Source organism: Nycticebus coucang, chromosome 6 (assembly GCF_027406575.1).
Source record: "Nycticebus coucang isolate mNycCou1 chromosome 6, mNycCou1.pri, whole genome shotgun sequence".
Taxonomy (NCBI): Eukaryota; Metazoa; Chordata; class Mammalia; order Primates; family Lorisidae; genus Nycticebus; species Nycticebus coucang.
The window spans coordinates 45,902,770-45,918,576 of record NC_069785.1 but is presented as its reverse complement, the minus strand read 5'-3'; the positions used below and the strand labels follow the sequence as shown (position 1 = coordinate 45,918,576).

Below are 15,807 nucleotides of genomic sequence, written 5' to 3'. Positions count from 1 at the left end.
TCTCTTTTCCAGGAAGCATCTCAGTTTTAAATGATGAAAATTAATTCTTGGTTCATCGAGCATTTACTATGGAAAAATATTATTTTTTTTTTTGAAGTACCTGAGATTTTAGGTTTGTCAACAAAGAGCCCTTAAAACCTCTGAGCTTTGAGGATATAATTTTGGAGCTAGTTCATTGAATTCTCTTTTTGTACCCCACTGTGTGCTGGGGAATTTAAATGTTGGGAGGCTAAACATACATATATGAAACCATTAAATAACACAAGGCCCCATTCAATGCTAAAAACACGTTTATACGCAGTTCATGCCATAAGGATTTAAGAAAATCTGCATGTGTGCTTGAGAACTACTAAAATAGGCAAATAAGATAGCCCTTGTCCTCAAGGAACTTATGGAGCTTAGGAGTAAAAAAAGGAATATTATAATGATAAAATAATATGAAAGTTTTGGTCATTATGAAAGTTTGAGATACACAAAAGTCAAGAAAGGTAAAATCCGCACAGACAGAAACAAATGAAGCCCTCCCAGCAACACTGATAAGCTGAGTAAGTTGAAACTTGCACAGGTGAAGCAGAAAGGATGTTATTGACTGTGTTTCCTGGAAGTGAAATAATGGACCATGATAATTCTCACAACTTTCCTACTGACCTTTATACAAATAAATGAAAAATTAATTCTAGTTGGAAATAGACTATTACACGGAGTCAGTACAAAGCTGGTCTAAGGGTTGAAGTCTTTTAGAATTTTTGCACATAAAGATAAAGACAATAGTCCAGGCAGAGGCAATAGAATGCCTGAAGGCACAGAGGTGTGGAATATGGAGATTGCTTGGGGAATGTCAAGTGGCCAAATTTGCCAAAAACAATTTGTAAGTGGCAGCTTAGAAATAGGGAGGGGAGTGTTATGGCTTGAATATGTGTCTCCTATAAAACTTTGTGTTGAAACTTATACCCCAGTGTGGCAAGTGTTGAGAGGTGGAGCCTTTAAGAGGAGATTGAATCATGCCCTCATGAATGGATTAGTCGATTTATGGATCAATGGGATGAAGAGTTACCATGAGAGTGAAACTGGTGTCTTGGAGAGATAGATCTGAACACAGCACATTAACATACTTACCCCCTCGCCATGTGATGCCCTGTGCCACCAGCAAGAAGGCTTTCACCATGTGTGGCCCCTTAACCCTTGGAATTCCCAACCTCCGTAACTATTAGAAATAAATTCCTTTTATTTATAAATGCCCAGTTTTAGATATTCTGTTATAAACAACTGACAGTAGACTAAGGGAGGGAATGGCCAATAGGACAGGGAGTTGAAAAAATAAGTGAATGATCAGTCATGGAGAGGCCAAGTGCAGTGTGAAGAAGTCTGTAGTTTGCTTGGAGTAGGAAGAGAGGCCAGATACGGAAAGGAAAGACTTCATGCATAAAAGACTTTAGTCTGAAAGGGCAGTTGGATTTGTTTTCTAGGGCTGTTGTAACAGTGACAAACTGGCTTGAAACAACAACAATGTATTCTCTCACAGTGCTGGATAGAAGTTCGAAGTCAAGGGGCCAGTAGGGCCATTTTTCCCTTTGAATTCTCCAGGGAAGACTCTTTCCTTGCCTCTTCCAAGCTTCTAGTGGTTGCTGGCAATCCTTGGCATTTCCTGCTTTGTGATGGTTTCACTCCAAACTCAGCTCCATCTTCATATAGCCGTCTTTCTTGTGTGTGCTCAAGTCTCCACACGCCTTATAAGGACACCAGTCTGGATTTAGGGCTCACTGTAATCCAGTGTGACCTCTTCTTAACTAATTCTGCAAAGTCCTTATTTGCAAATAGGGTCACATTTTAAGGTTCTGGGTGGACATGAACTTTGAGGGACACTATTTCACCCAGGACAGAGGTGCATTTAAAGTGTTGGTCCATGGTCTTACAGTTTTGGGTCTCCTTCATCCTTAATATCAAAGTATTCTCTTTTATGGAACAGTATTATTCATGAAAGTATACTGTGTGTTGTTATTATTAATACCTAATTACTAATGACTCATATTTTGTCTTATATATATATATGTTGTCATTAATAATTAACAAAAATTTCAGTTCAGTATAAACATTTAAAACTAAGACATCACAAGAAAGATGGAGACTTTACCTCTTTCATGTTTACATGGATGGAGCTGGAACATATTCTTCTTAGTAAAGTATCCCAAGAATGGAAGAAAAAATACCCAATGTACACAGCCCTACTATGAAACTAATTTGGGACTCTCACATGAAAGCTATAACCCAGCTACAACTTAACAATAGGGGGAAGTGGGAAAGGGGGGGGTGGGTAGAGGGAGGGGAATCGGTGGGATCACACCTGTGGTGCATATTACAGGGGTATTTGCGAAACTTGGTAAATGTAGAATGTAAATGTTTTGGCACAGTAACTGAGATAACGCCGGAAAGGCTATGTTAACCACTGTGATAAAAATGTGTCCAATGGTTTATGAAGTGAGTGTATGATGCCCCATAATCATATCATTGTATACAGTTATGATTTAATAAAAAAAAAAAAAAAGACTAAGACATCACTAAGTACTAATGCGGGTCTGCTCCCCATCTCTTCTTTCCTTCCTTCTATTGTTCCAGATGAGTAAGGTTAAATGCTTTCTTGGGGAAGAAAAGAAGGTTATAAAGACCTCTACAAAATCTGTTTTCTAAAGCATAGCCATTCCTTTAAGCAAACCTAAATTTAGACTTTCAAAGCCCCATAGACTCTGAAAAGCAAGTTGTTAAAACTCATGATGAGTTTCAGTGTTGCTGCTTTTGGAAAAGTCTACATCTCAGCAGTAGGCCTTGTACTAGATTGCCCTAGAAGAGGGAGGAGGCAAATGTCTGAGGCCTCTTGTCTTTGAGGCCATCATTCCAGATATTAGTTGAAATTCCATATTCTTGACCTTCACGCATTCTTAAATTATGAATTCCTAGAAGCAATAATTTGTAAAAAGCATATGTGCAAATCCCCTAATGACAGATCAGAGATGATTAACTTAAAATATTTAATTCAACTCAGAACCAAAGCTGAAGCATACTTTCCTCTCCCTGTACCCCTGTATCAGTAAGCGTGGCTTTTTCTAATAATATCCCTAAATTAAAGAAAATGCAAATGAAGCTTTTGAGATTCAATTTGAAATGAAAACATTTTTAGCACTCTGGGAGGCCGAGGCGGATGGATTGCTTGAGCTCAAGAGTTCAAGACCAGACTGAGCCAGAGCCAGACCCTGTCTCAGGGCATTGTGGCAGGCTCCTGTGGTCCCAGCTACTTAGGAAACTGAGGCAAGAGAATCACTTGAGCCGAAGAATTTGAGGTTGCTGTGAGCTATGATGCCATGACACTACAACCAAGGGTGACAAAGTAAGACTCTGTCTCAGAAAAAACAAAAAAACAAACAAAAGAAAACAAAAAAACATTTTGCATCTGTAATGGTTAATTTGACAATAAATAGGAGCATCAGTAATGTTCTTAATATATTTCTTTTTTCTTTTTTTTTTTTTACCACGGCAGGACTGTCCCCAGCCAAGGACCCTTGTCCTACCTGGGTGACTGCTTCTCTAAGCCCTCTTCTATTTTTTTTTTTTTTTTTGTTAAATCATAGCTGTGTACGTTAGTGCAATCGCCTGTACCCATTCTAAGATGCACCATAGATGTGGCCCCACCCATCACCCTCCCTCTACAAAACCTCCCCCCTCCCTTCCCCTTCCTTGGCCCTTTCCCCATAGTCTTGTGCTATAGTTGGGTTATAGCCTTCATGTGAAAGCTATAATTTAGCTTCATAGTAGGGCTGAGTACATTGGATACTTTTTCTTCCATTCCTGAGATACTTTGCTAAGAAGAGTATGTTCCAGCTCTATCCATGTAAACATGAAAGAGGTAAAGTCTCCATCTTTCTTTAAGGCTGCATAATATTCCATGGTGTACATATACCACAATTTATTAATCCAGTCGTGGATCGATGGGCACTTGGGCTTCTTCCATGACTTAGCAATTATGAATTGGGCTGCAATAAACATTCTGGTACAGATGTCTTTGTTATATTGTGATTTTTGGTCTTCTGGGTATAAACCTAGTAAAGGAATTATAGGATCGAATGGCAGGTCTATTTTTAGGTCTCTAAGTGTTCTCCAAACGTCCTTCCAGAAGGAACGTATTAGTGGGCATTCCCACCAGCAGTGTAGAAGTGTGCCCTTTTCTCCGCATCCACGCCAACATTTCTGGTTTTGGGATTTTGTTATGTGGGCTACTCTTACTGGGGTTAGGTGATATCTCAGAGTAGTTTTGATTTGCATTTCTCTGATGATTAAGGATGATGAGCTTTTTTTCATGTATTTGTAGATCTTATGTCAGTCTTCTTTAGAGAAGTTTCTCTTCAGGTCCCTTGCCCACCCTGAGATGGGGTCATGTGTTCTTTTCTTGTTAATACGTTTGAGTTCTCTGTGGATTCTGGTTATTAGACCTTTATCGGAGGTATAACCTGCAAATATTTTCTCCCATTCTGAGGGCTGTCTGCTTGCTTTACTCACTATGTTCTTGGCTGTGCAGAAGCTTTTTAGTTTGATCAGGTCCCAGTAGTGTATTTTTGATACTGCTTCAATTGCCTTGGGAGTCCTCATCATAAAATATTCATCCAGGCCGATTCCTTCAAGAGTTTTCCCTGCACTTTCTTCAAGTATTTTTATAGTTTCATGTCTTAAGTTTAAATCTTTAATCCAGTGAGAGTCTATCTTAGTTAATGGTGAAAAGTGTGGGTCCAGTTTCAGTTTTCTACAGGTTGCCAGCCAGTTCACCCAGCACCATTTGTTAAATAGGGAATCTTTCCCCCACTGAATGTTTTTAATTGGCTTGTTAAAGATCAGATGACGGTAAGTAGCTGGATCCATCTCTTGGTTCTCTATTCTGTTCCAGACATCTACTTCTCTGCTTTTGTGCCAGTACCATGCTGTTTTGATCACTATGGATTTATAGTACAGTCTCAGGTCTGGTAGCGTGATTCCTCCTGCTTTGTTTTTATTGCTCAGTAATGTTTTGGCTATTCGAGGTTTTTTCTGATTCCATATAAAACAAAGTATTATTTTTTCAAGATCTTTAAAGTATGACAATGGAGCTTTAATAGGAATTGCATTAAAATTATATATTGCTTTGGGCAGTGTGGACATTTTAACAATGTTGATTCCCAGCCATGAGCATGGTATGTTTTTCCATCTGTTAACATCTTCGGCTATTGCTTTTCTTAGAGTTACATAGTTCTCTTTGTAGAGATCTTTCCCATCCTTTGTTAGGTATACTCCCAAATATTTCATCTTCTTTGGCACTACTGTGAAAGGAATAGAGTCCTTGACTGTTTGTTCGGCTTGGTTATTGTTGGTATATATAAAGGCTACAGATTTATGGGTGTTGATTTTGTAGCCTGAGACATTGCTATATTCCTTGATCACTTCTAAAAGTTTTGTAGTAGAATCCCTAGTGTTTTCCAGATACACGATCATATCATCTGCGAAGAATGAAAGTTTGATCTCTTCTGACCCTATGTGGATACCCTTGATCGCCTTTTCTTCCCTAATTGCAATGGCTAAAACTTCCATGACAATGTTAAAGAGCAATGGAGACAATGGGCAACCTTGCCTGGTTCCTGATCTAAGTGGAAATAATTTCAATTTAACTCCATTCAATACGATATTGGCTGTAGGTTTGCTGTAGATGGCCTCTATTAGTTTAAGAAATGTCCCTTCTATACCAGTTTTCTTAAGTGCTCTGATCATGCAGGGATGCTGGATATTATCAAAAGCTTTTTCTGCATCAATTGAAAGAATCATATGGTCTTTATTTTTAAGTTTGTTTATGTGTTGAATTACATTTATAGATTTACGTATATTGAACCAGCCTTGAGACCCTGGGATAAATCCGACTTGGTCATGGTGTATAATTTTTTTGATGTGTTGTTGGATTCTGTTTGTTAGGATCTTATTGAGTATTTTAGCATCTATATTCATTAGTGATATTGGTCTATAATTTTCTTTTCTTGTTGGGTCTTTCCCTGGTTTGGGGATCAAGGTGATGTTTGCTTCATAGAATGTGCTGGGTAATATTCCTTCTTTTTCTGTATTTTGGAAGAGGTTTAGTAGTATAGGTACTAGTTCTTCTTTAAATGTTTGGTAGAATTCTGACGTAAAGCCATCTGGTCCTGGGCTTTTCTTTTTAGGGAGATTTTGTATAGCTGATGCTATTTCAGAACTTGATATAGGCCTGTTCAACATTTCCACTTCGTTCTGGCTAAGTCTTGGTAGGTGGCGTGCTTCCAGGTATTGGTCGATTTCTTTCAGATTTTCGTATTTCTGAGAGTAGAGTTTCTTGTAGTATTTGTTAAGGAATTTTTGAATTTCAAAGGGGTCTGTTGTTATTTCATCTTTACCATTTCTGATTGATGAAATTAGAGATTTTACTCTTTTTTTCCTGGTTAGGTTGGCCAAAGGTTTATATCTATATTGATCTTCTCAAAAAACCAGCTTTTGGATTTATTGATCTGTTGTATAATTCTTTTGTTTTCAATTTCATTTAGCTCTGCTCTGATTTTGGTTATTTCTTTTCTTCTGCTGGGTTTGGGGTTGGAGTGTTCTTCCTTCTCCAGTTGCTTGAGATGTCCCATTAAGTTATTAACTTCCTCTCTTTTCGTTTTCTTAAGGAAGGCTTGCAGTGCTATAAATTTCCCTCTTAGGACTGCCTTTGCAGTATCCCAGAGGTTCTGGTAATTCGTGTCTTGATTGTTGTTTAGTTCCAAAAATTTGGTGATTTCCTTCTTAATCTCATCTATAACCCATCTATCCTTCAGCAGAAGGTTGTTTAGCTTCCATGTTCTTGTATGGGTATGCAGGTTCCTGTTGTTATTGAGTTCAACTTTTATTTCATGATGGTCTGAGAAGATGCAAGGAATAATTTCTATTTTTTAAAATTTGCTGAGGTTAGATTTGTGGCCTAGGATGTGGTCAATTTTGGAGTATGTTCTGTGGGCTGATGAGAAGAATGTGTATTCAGTTTTTTTGGGATGAAATGTTCTGTAGATGTCCGTTAAGTCCAGATGTTGAATGGTTGAGTTTAAATCTAAAATTTCTTTGCTTAGCTTCTTTTTGGAGGATCTATCCAGCACTGCTAAAGGGGTGTTAAAATCTCCAACTACTATGGAAGTGGAGGAAATTGACTTGCTCATGTCTGTTAGAGTTTCTTTTATAAATTGAGGTGCGTTGTGGTTGGGTGCATAAATATTAATAATAGAGATCTCATCATATTGAGTATTACCTTTAGCAAATATGAAGTGTCCATCCTTATCCTTAATTATTTTGGTTGGTTTAAAGCCTATTGCGTCTGTGAACAGGATTGCAACGCCTTCTTTTTTCTGCTTTCCATTTGCCTGGAATATAGATGACCATTCCTTCACCTTGAGTCTATACTTGTCTTTTAATGTAAGATGAGATTCTTGTATGCAGCAGATATTTGGCTTGAGTTTTTGTATCCAGTCAGCCAACCTGTGCCTCTTTAGAGGACAGTTTAAACCATTCACATTAATTGAGAGTTTTGATAAGCCTTTGGAAAGTCCAGTGGACATTTTTAATCCTTTTGCGACTGTGGAAGTTGGAATTTGATAAAAATTTTCTGGGTGAGTTTACTTTTGTGGTGGAGGATTACGCTGGTCTTTATGGAGGATAGGTCTGAGAATATCCTGGAGAGCTGGTTTAGTTATCGCAAATTTCTTCAACATGTGAATGTCATTGAAGTATTTAATTTCTCCATCATAAATGAAACTCAGTTTAGCTGGGTACAGGATCCTGGGTTGAAAGTTATTTTGCTTTAGGAGATTAAAAGTCAATGACCATCCTCTTCTAGCTTGAAAGCTTTCAGCAGAGAGATCTGCAGTTATTCTGATATTCTTCCCCTTGTAGGTAATGGTTTTCTTTCGTCTGGCAGCTTTCAGAATTTTCTCCTTCATATTAACTTTAGTGAAATTGATTATGATGTGTCTGGGGGATATCTTATTTGGGTTGAGTTGTCCTGGAGTTCTGAAACTGTGTGCTATCTGAATTTCAGAATCTCTTGGCATGTCTGGAAAGTTCTCCTTCATAATCTCATGGAGAAGAGACTCTGTTCCTTGTGAAGCCACTTCGTCACTTTTGGGGATCCCTATAAGACGAATATTGGTTTTCTTCAAATTATCCAAGAGCTCTCTGAGAGAGTGGTCTGTTTTTGCTTTCCATTTCTCTTCTTCTTTGAGGTTTTGGGAGCATCAAAAGCTTTGTCTTCGATGTCAGAAATCCTTTCTTCTGCTTGCTCCATTCTGTTACTAAGGGATTCTACTGTGTTTCTCAGATCTTTGAGGGATGCAACTTCTTGTCTCAATGTGTCAAAATCTTTGGTCATTTAGTCTTTGAATCCATTGAATTCTTGAGATAACTTTTGGAATTCTAATTCGATCTTACTTGCTATCCAGATCCTGAATTCAATTTCTGACATCTCAGCTATTTGTTTGTGCATGGGGTCTTGTGCTGTTTCTGCCCCATTGATCCTTGGGGGAGTTGATCTACCCCTATTATTCATATTGCCAGAGTTTTTCTGTTGATTTCATCTCATGATTATTTTTCACCATTGCCTCTGGCCGTCCTCAGAGTTGGGGAGGTGTCTCTCCAAGATTAGACCCCAGCGGGATCACTCTATTGTTGCTGGATCTTTGTAGGGAGTGACCCTGTGTAGTTCCTCTGGGGCTGCTCTAGCTAGTGAGTTCTGATTGTGGAAGCAGCTCCGGTTTGTGACACACCCAGATCCAGCAACAGGGCTGCGGGTGGTGCGCACGATTCTGGGAGTGCCAGGCGCCCAGTGACTTTGGCACAGAGAGCCCAAGGCTCCAGCAGTCTCTGGCCAGGAGAAGAGCTCTGCTCAGAGGCAGGGAGGGCTCCAAAGGTTATGCAGCTACCAGAGTCCCTGTCCAGATGAACAGGCTAGTGTGGAAGCTGGGAGGACACAGGAGGGAGGATGCAGGGTTGCGTGGCTCCGCAGTTCCTGGTCAGGGAATGTGGAGGCCCAGTGAGTGCGGGTCACTGGTCGCGGGTGGCTGCACAGCTCTTATGGAGGTCTGAGCGGCACTCAGCCCAGGAGTTTGAGGTTGCTATGAGCTGTGACATCACGGCACTCTACCCAGGGCAACAGCCCAAGGCTCCAGTGTGCCAAAACCGTCTCACTCTGCCCCTAAGGATAAAGGTTGTAAGGCAGCTCAGTCCCCGCCTTTAGGCTGCTCAGTCATTACTTTGACCCGCCCAATCCTTGCTCTGAGACCCTGAGGGCGGAGCTTGCCAGAGCAGTTCTTTCACAATGGCTTCCTGCGCCCAGCTCAGTGGCTCAGTCTGGGGCCCCAGACAATGCCCAAAGTTCTCTACACTCCTGCTCAAGCTCTCCCCAAGGCAGTTAACTGAGTGCCAAGTCCAAGAACACCAAAGCAATTCACAGGTAAGGCCTTTCCGGTTTGCAGTCTCACTGTTGCTTGTACTTACGGTTGCCGGCGTGATTAGGTCGATCGAACACACGCAACCACTTGCCAGTTTCCCACTGTTTTTGTCCTCCTCTTGGGGTCCAGAAGTCCCTTGCTGGCTCTCTGTATCCTCAAAGGGATGATTATAGGCAGATCTCACCGGCCAGAGATGCCTGGAGTCTTGTCTCCCAGACTTGCTGTTCCCAGTTGCAGGGAAGCTGTTACTCGGCCGCCATCTTTAATCTCTCTAAGCCCTCTTCTAATATATTTCTTGAATAAGAATTTTAGACATGAGAAAATACTGCCACCACAACTGCCCATGGGCTAACTCTTCAGATTTATCTCATGTCTGAAATTGACTCTCTTTGTAGAGAAATTGACCACCATACCACATATTGAGAGAATGTGCCCAGAATGCTGTGGAAGCTCAGAGAACATCTAAAACATGCTTTAAAAAAATGCACACGTCTCATCTGAAATTGACTCTCTCTGTAGAGAAAATGACCACCAGTATACCACTTGAAGTTAGCATTGAGACTCAACTGAGTCCACAGGAGCAGGCCTTGTGCAGAATTAGTTTCAGTTCTTCCAGCAAGTCTGGGAAAGGAACACTTAGAATGTTAATTTACAACTTTTATTTACATAGCTTTTCTTCAGTCAAGATACATTTCTTGAGTGCCTGGCATACCAGAAGGAGTAAGACAAGGTCCCTGTCTCATTCACCCAGTCCTCCATGACAAATTGATAGATAATTACAACATATTGAGAGGCAGATACCACATATTGAGAGAGTGTGCCCAGAATGCTGTGGAAGATCAGAGAACATCTAAAAAATGCTTTAAAGAAATGCACAAGTCTTGTTTTATACAAACATGATTTCTATATTTGGTAATTGACTTCAACCTTGGTATCTATAAGAGGGGAATGTATTCTAACAAACATTACTTTAAATCATAGGATTTGCCAAAACAGAATAATCAATGTAATGACTGATCTAAGAAATCTTAATTATTTCCTTAATTAACTTAGTAGTCAGAGCCTTAAAAGAATTAGTGGCCTATTTATTAAAGTCACAGTGATAACATTCAATTTAAAGACAGCCTTTCACCCCATTCTCCTACCCTGCAGGCTGGATTGAAATTGTGGAAATTGTCCTCCCTCACTCATTACCCTCTTCAGATTGGTCACTTAATACTATTTATTTTGCCACCTAAATATTTAATATGTCACATTTTATTTTTTTTATTGTTAAATCATAGCTGTGTACATTAGTGCAATCAAGGTTTACAATGTGTTGGTTTCATATACAATCTGAAATATTCTCATCAAACTGTTCAACGTAGCCTTCATGGCATTTTCTTAGTTATTGTATGTAGACATTTGTATTCTGCCTTTAGTAAGTTTCGCCTGTACCCATTCTAAGATGCACCGTAGGTATGGCCCTACCGATTACCCTCCCTTCACCCCAACTTCCCCCCCTTCCCCTCCCTTGGCCCTTTCCTCATAGTCTTGTGCTATAGTTGGGTTATAGCCTTCATATGAAAGCTATACATTAGCTTCATAGTAGGGTTGAGTACACTGGATACTTTTTCTTCCATTCCTGAGATACTTTGCTAAGAAGAATATGTTCCAGCTCCATCCATGTAAACATGAAAGAGGTAAAATCTCCATCTTTCTTTAAGGCTGCATAATATTCCATGGTATACATGTACCACAATTTGCTAGTCCATTCGTGGGTCGATGGGCACTTGGGCTTCTTCCATGACTTAGCAATTATGCATTGGGCTGCAAGAAACATCCTGGTACAGATGTCTTTGTTATATTGTGATTTTTGGTGTTCTGGGTATAAACCTAGTAAAGGAATTATAGGATCGATGGCAGGTCTATTTTTAGGTCTCTAAGTATTCTCCAAACATCCTTCCAGAAGGAATGTATTAGTGTGCATTCCCACCAGCAGTGTAGAAGGGTGCTCTTTTCTCCACATCCACGCCAGCATCTCTGGTTTGGGGATTTTGTTATGTGGGCTACTCTTACTGGGGTTAGGTGATATCTCAAAGTAGTTTTGATTTGCATTTCTCTGATGATTAAGGATGATGAGCTTTTTTTCACGTGTTTGTAGATCGTGCATCTGTCTTCTTTAGAGAAGTTTCTCTTCAAGTCTCTTGCCCACCCTGAGATGGGATGACTTGTTCTTTTCTTGTTAATATGTTTGAGTTCTCTGTGGATTCTGGTTATTAAACCTTTACCAGTGGTATAACCTGCAAATATTTTCTCCCATTCTGAGGGCTGTCTGCTTGCTTTATTCACTATGTTCTTGGCTGTGCAGAAGCTTTTTAGTTTGATCAGGTCCCAGTAGTGTATTTTTGATACTGCTTCAATTGCCCTGGGAGTCCTCCTCATAAAATATTCACCCAGGCCGATTCCTTCAAAAGTTTTCCCTGCACTTTCTTCAAGTATTTTTATAGTTTCATGTCTTAAGTTTAAATCTTTAATCCAGTGAGAGTCTATCTTAGTTAATGGTGAAAGGTGTGGGTCCAGTTTCAATGTTCTACAGGTTGCCAGCCAGTTCACCCAGCACCATTTGTTAAATAGGGAATCTTTCCCCCACTGAATGTTGTTAATTGGCTTGTCAAAGATCAGATAATGGTAAGTAGCTGGATTAATCTCTTGGTTCTCTATTCTGTTCCAGACATCTACTTCTCTGTCTTTGTGCCAGTACCATGCTATTTTGATCACTATGGATTTATAGTACAGTCTCAGGTCTGGTAGCGTGATTCCTCCTGCTGTGTTTTTATTGCTCAGTAATGTTTTGGCTATTCGAGATTTTTTCTGATTCCATATAAAACGAAGTATTATTTTTTCAAGATCTTTAAAATATGAATCTGTCACATTTTAATCTTCATTGCATTATCTTATCACCCATTAGAGCTCCACTGGATTGTTACAATGATTTCCTAGCTGGTTTCCCGGCTTCTACTCTGTCTTCCATTCCTCCTCCACCAACATGAAATCTACACAAGTCTTTCCTACTTAAAATCTTTCCAGCCCTAGCCATGTACTGACTTATACCTGGAATTTCAGCACTTTGGGAGGCTGAGGCAGGAGGATCACTTGAGGCCAGGAGTTCAAAACCAGCCTCAGCATATACAGCCCTTCACCATCCAGCCCTTGTCTACCATTCCTTGTACCTAGAATATGTCTGTACATGCTGTTCCCTTTGCTTCTTTTCCACTCCTAGGCCATAAAGCTCATATGCATCCTTCAAGACTCAATTTTTAAATCACCCCCAGTGGAATCTGTCTTATAGTCTCTTTCCCACCAGACTATCCTTGTACCTTGTTAATACTTCTGTTACAACATATACCCTCTCATTGTAATTTGAGAGAGGTTCTTCCCTGTCCAAAAAGAAGGTTTGCCCTCTTGTTAATGGGCGGTTGAGGGAATCATCCCAGTATTCCTCACCTCTAGAGCCTCCCTGGGCAGAAAGAACGTGTATTAGTAATAGGGCCCCAAAAGAATTCTTTCTCAGAGTATGGAGATGATTTGAGTATACTGAGGAGGCTGTTCCAGAGCCTGTTCCATTGAGTCTGCATCTTCCATGGTCCAATGCTGCATACCTTTCTAAGTAAGAACAAATTAGGAAGAGCACCCCAGAGACCAACAATACTCCACCTGGGGAGAAAAACTCATAGGGCTAAATAAACTTGGCAATGATGCTCCTTTTTGCTGAGGCAGCAGATTTCCTGTCCCACATGATGACTCCCTTTGGCCCATACATGTCATCCTGAAGATTAGGGAAACCTGGAGTGTCCAAAGAAGAGCAAGATTAATAAACCTCTCATCAGAGCCCCAATCAGGGACATTTGGGATTGGTTGGCAGCTGATATCCAATCTCCAGAATATAGAAATTTGGAAGTTTTCTGATCAAAAAATAAAACTCTTAAAAAAAAAAAAAGAAATCTGGCTTTAAATGCTGTTTATTTCTTTGAAATTTTCAAATATTATTAAGTTACTGGTTTCTATTAGATTTTTAGGATTTCCTCCTTTGTGTGTCCTCAGACAGAAGCCCGTTGTCTGTACTGTTTTCAACAGGAGTGGTTTTTTGGTTGAAGCAGGCCAATAGCACCTAGGTGTAAGGAATTCAAAGAGTTCAGAAAGGAATTCAAGTAATGGGCTGTACATATGTGTGCATAGCTGCACATTTGTGCTTATAGTCAGAGGATTATAAAGCCATCTAAAGCTATGTAGAAATATGGAGCAGTTGGTTGCTTCTGCAGGCACCATCTGAGAAAATCAAAGGATGAGAGTTTAGCATTTCGAAAGAATGTGAGCTTTGCAGCAAGGCAGTCCTGGGTTTGAGTCCCACCTGCTGGTTGTATAGTCTTAGGCATGCCATTTAACTTTACTATGCCTTAGTTTCTCTTTTTAAGATGAGGCTAATAGAAACCTTCCTTGTGAAATTGTTGTTAGCCTTAAGGTAATGCTTGTAGAATGCTTTGCACATGATAAGCTCTTAGAAAATGGCAGTTCTGATTTTGAGTTTCTGTCAAGGGTGAGCTGATGGACTTTGACATTCCACTCATGTCCCTGAGGGGTGCTGTTGACAGTGATGTACTTTCAGTGGCTGCTCAAGGAAAGCATATGAAAGGCTTGGATACCTTGACTCAACTTGCAACAACTCTGAAGGACCATTCTCACATCAGGGCTCCCCGTGGTTCAACCAAGTCAACACTCAGCCTACAGCTCTGCTTGGCTTCTTCCTCTACCCACTCCAGTTTCTTCCCCAGTCTTCCATGGATGTTGATGCCAAGAGCACTTCTTACTAAATGTCCCACAGGCTAACCTCTATCTCTATTGAGTTCACCCCTGAGGAACCAGACGCATGACAATGCTGAGACAGGTATCAATCTTATCTTATCGTGTATCACCCATTGATCTGAGGGGCTGACCTTAAGGTCCAGGGGCATTTTAGCCAGGTGTCAAGATGTATTTTAGATGGATAAAGCATCAGAAAAACTCCGAGGGGAAGCCCTAGAGACATGCGGAACTTGGCTATAGAAAGGCATTTGATAATTTCCAGATGCTAAAAACATCCTAAATCTTATTCCACATAAGTCCAGGAGCATGGAAGTGTTTTCAGCATCAACTTCCTAAAAATAACTTGGCTGCGAAGTTCACATCAGTATAATTAAGGATGTGTAATGATTAGTCTTTTCCAATATTGAGCTTTTAATTCCCTTTCCAATGGCAAGGACCCAGTTAGAGACCTTCCTGGAAGCAAAGCAATGTGTTCCTTCCCGTGACTGTGTGTCAGGAGCATAAGCAGCTACTTGGGACCTGGGCCACACTGTAGGCATCTTTATGGGAACCCAGCGGAGTTTAGGCTGGGAGCCACTTGACTCTCACCACTTCTTTCCCTCCTGTCCCAACTACAGCCTGTGGAGTTAGAATCAGCAGACTAGACAAAAAGTAATACCCAGCAGGCCAATCCTGAAGTAAATTTCTGGGGTTAAATTAGACTCTGAAAGGGACACCATCTCCAGGAACAGCCTTACCCCAACTTGAACGTTTTCTGTTCTCCCAACACTGATCTCACTGGTATGAGGGGGAAGAGCTCATCAGTTGAAATTAGCTGTTGCTAATTAGCCGGCTTATATTCATTTAGTAACTAATCAATGAATATTTCCTAAGGATCAAGTACACATCACTGGGCTGTGTGCCAACACTGGATGTCACATTTCCCGCTCTCCCAGTATGGGTGAGGAGAGTGACGTGAACATGCCAGGCTTAGCGATAGGACAGTTAAGTGGCACAGGCAGGGAATGCCATGAGAACAAAGAAAACAAGGTAGCTTTTCCCAAATCATTTTCAGATATCTGTCAGCCACTCACTCTGCAACCTTGGGATCACTCAGGCATTACTTTGCCCAAGGGAGGCGGGCTCTTGATAGATACACAGAACTTCTGTAAGGTGACCATCCACGGGACTGTAACAAACTGGTCAGCATACAGAGGTCGCGAGCAAAAAGTACTAGGCCTACTGTACTGATATACGCATGTTGTGCATGTCCAGTATATGAAAATTAGGTCAACTTAAGGAGGTGGTCAATGTAGGGAGGTGGTCAACTATGGAGGTCCTAGTGTATTTTGAATTGAGTGTTTATACCGATGATTTTATGTCCATTTTTTGGCTTTGAAATAACACAGTATTTAGTTGGTAGCAAACATTAAGTTTTTTCAGTGGTGACATCTTAGCCAGCATTGCTGGGCAGCCCTCA

The 15,807-nt window shown here is 40.4% G+C and overlaps 1 protein-coding gene across 8 annotated transcripts in view; it reads left to right on the top strand.

Moving 5' to 3' along the window:
- The window catches only part of FRMD5 (FERM domain containing 5), a 368,456-nt gene that overhangs the window by 286,215 nt on the left and 66,434 nt on the right, over positions 1-15,807 (top strand). For 4 of the 8 annotated variants that reach the window (XM_053595088.1, XM_053595087.1, XM_053595089.1 and 1 more), the window contains exon 1: positions 9,366-9,508. The exons of the other annotated variants lie outside the window; for them this stretch is intronic. In XM_053595088.1, the coding sequence (XP_053451063.1) occupies positions 9,374-9,508 (135 nt within the window). In that variant the 5' untranslated portion in view covers positions 9,366-9,373. Of the gene's footprint in view, positions 1-9,365; positions 9,509-15,807 lie in introns of those variants that run through there. 8 annotated transcript variants of the gene reach the window in all.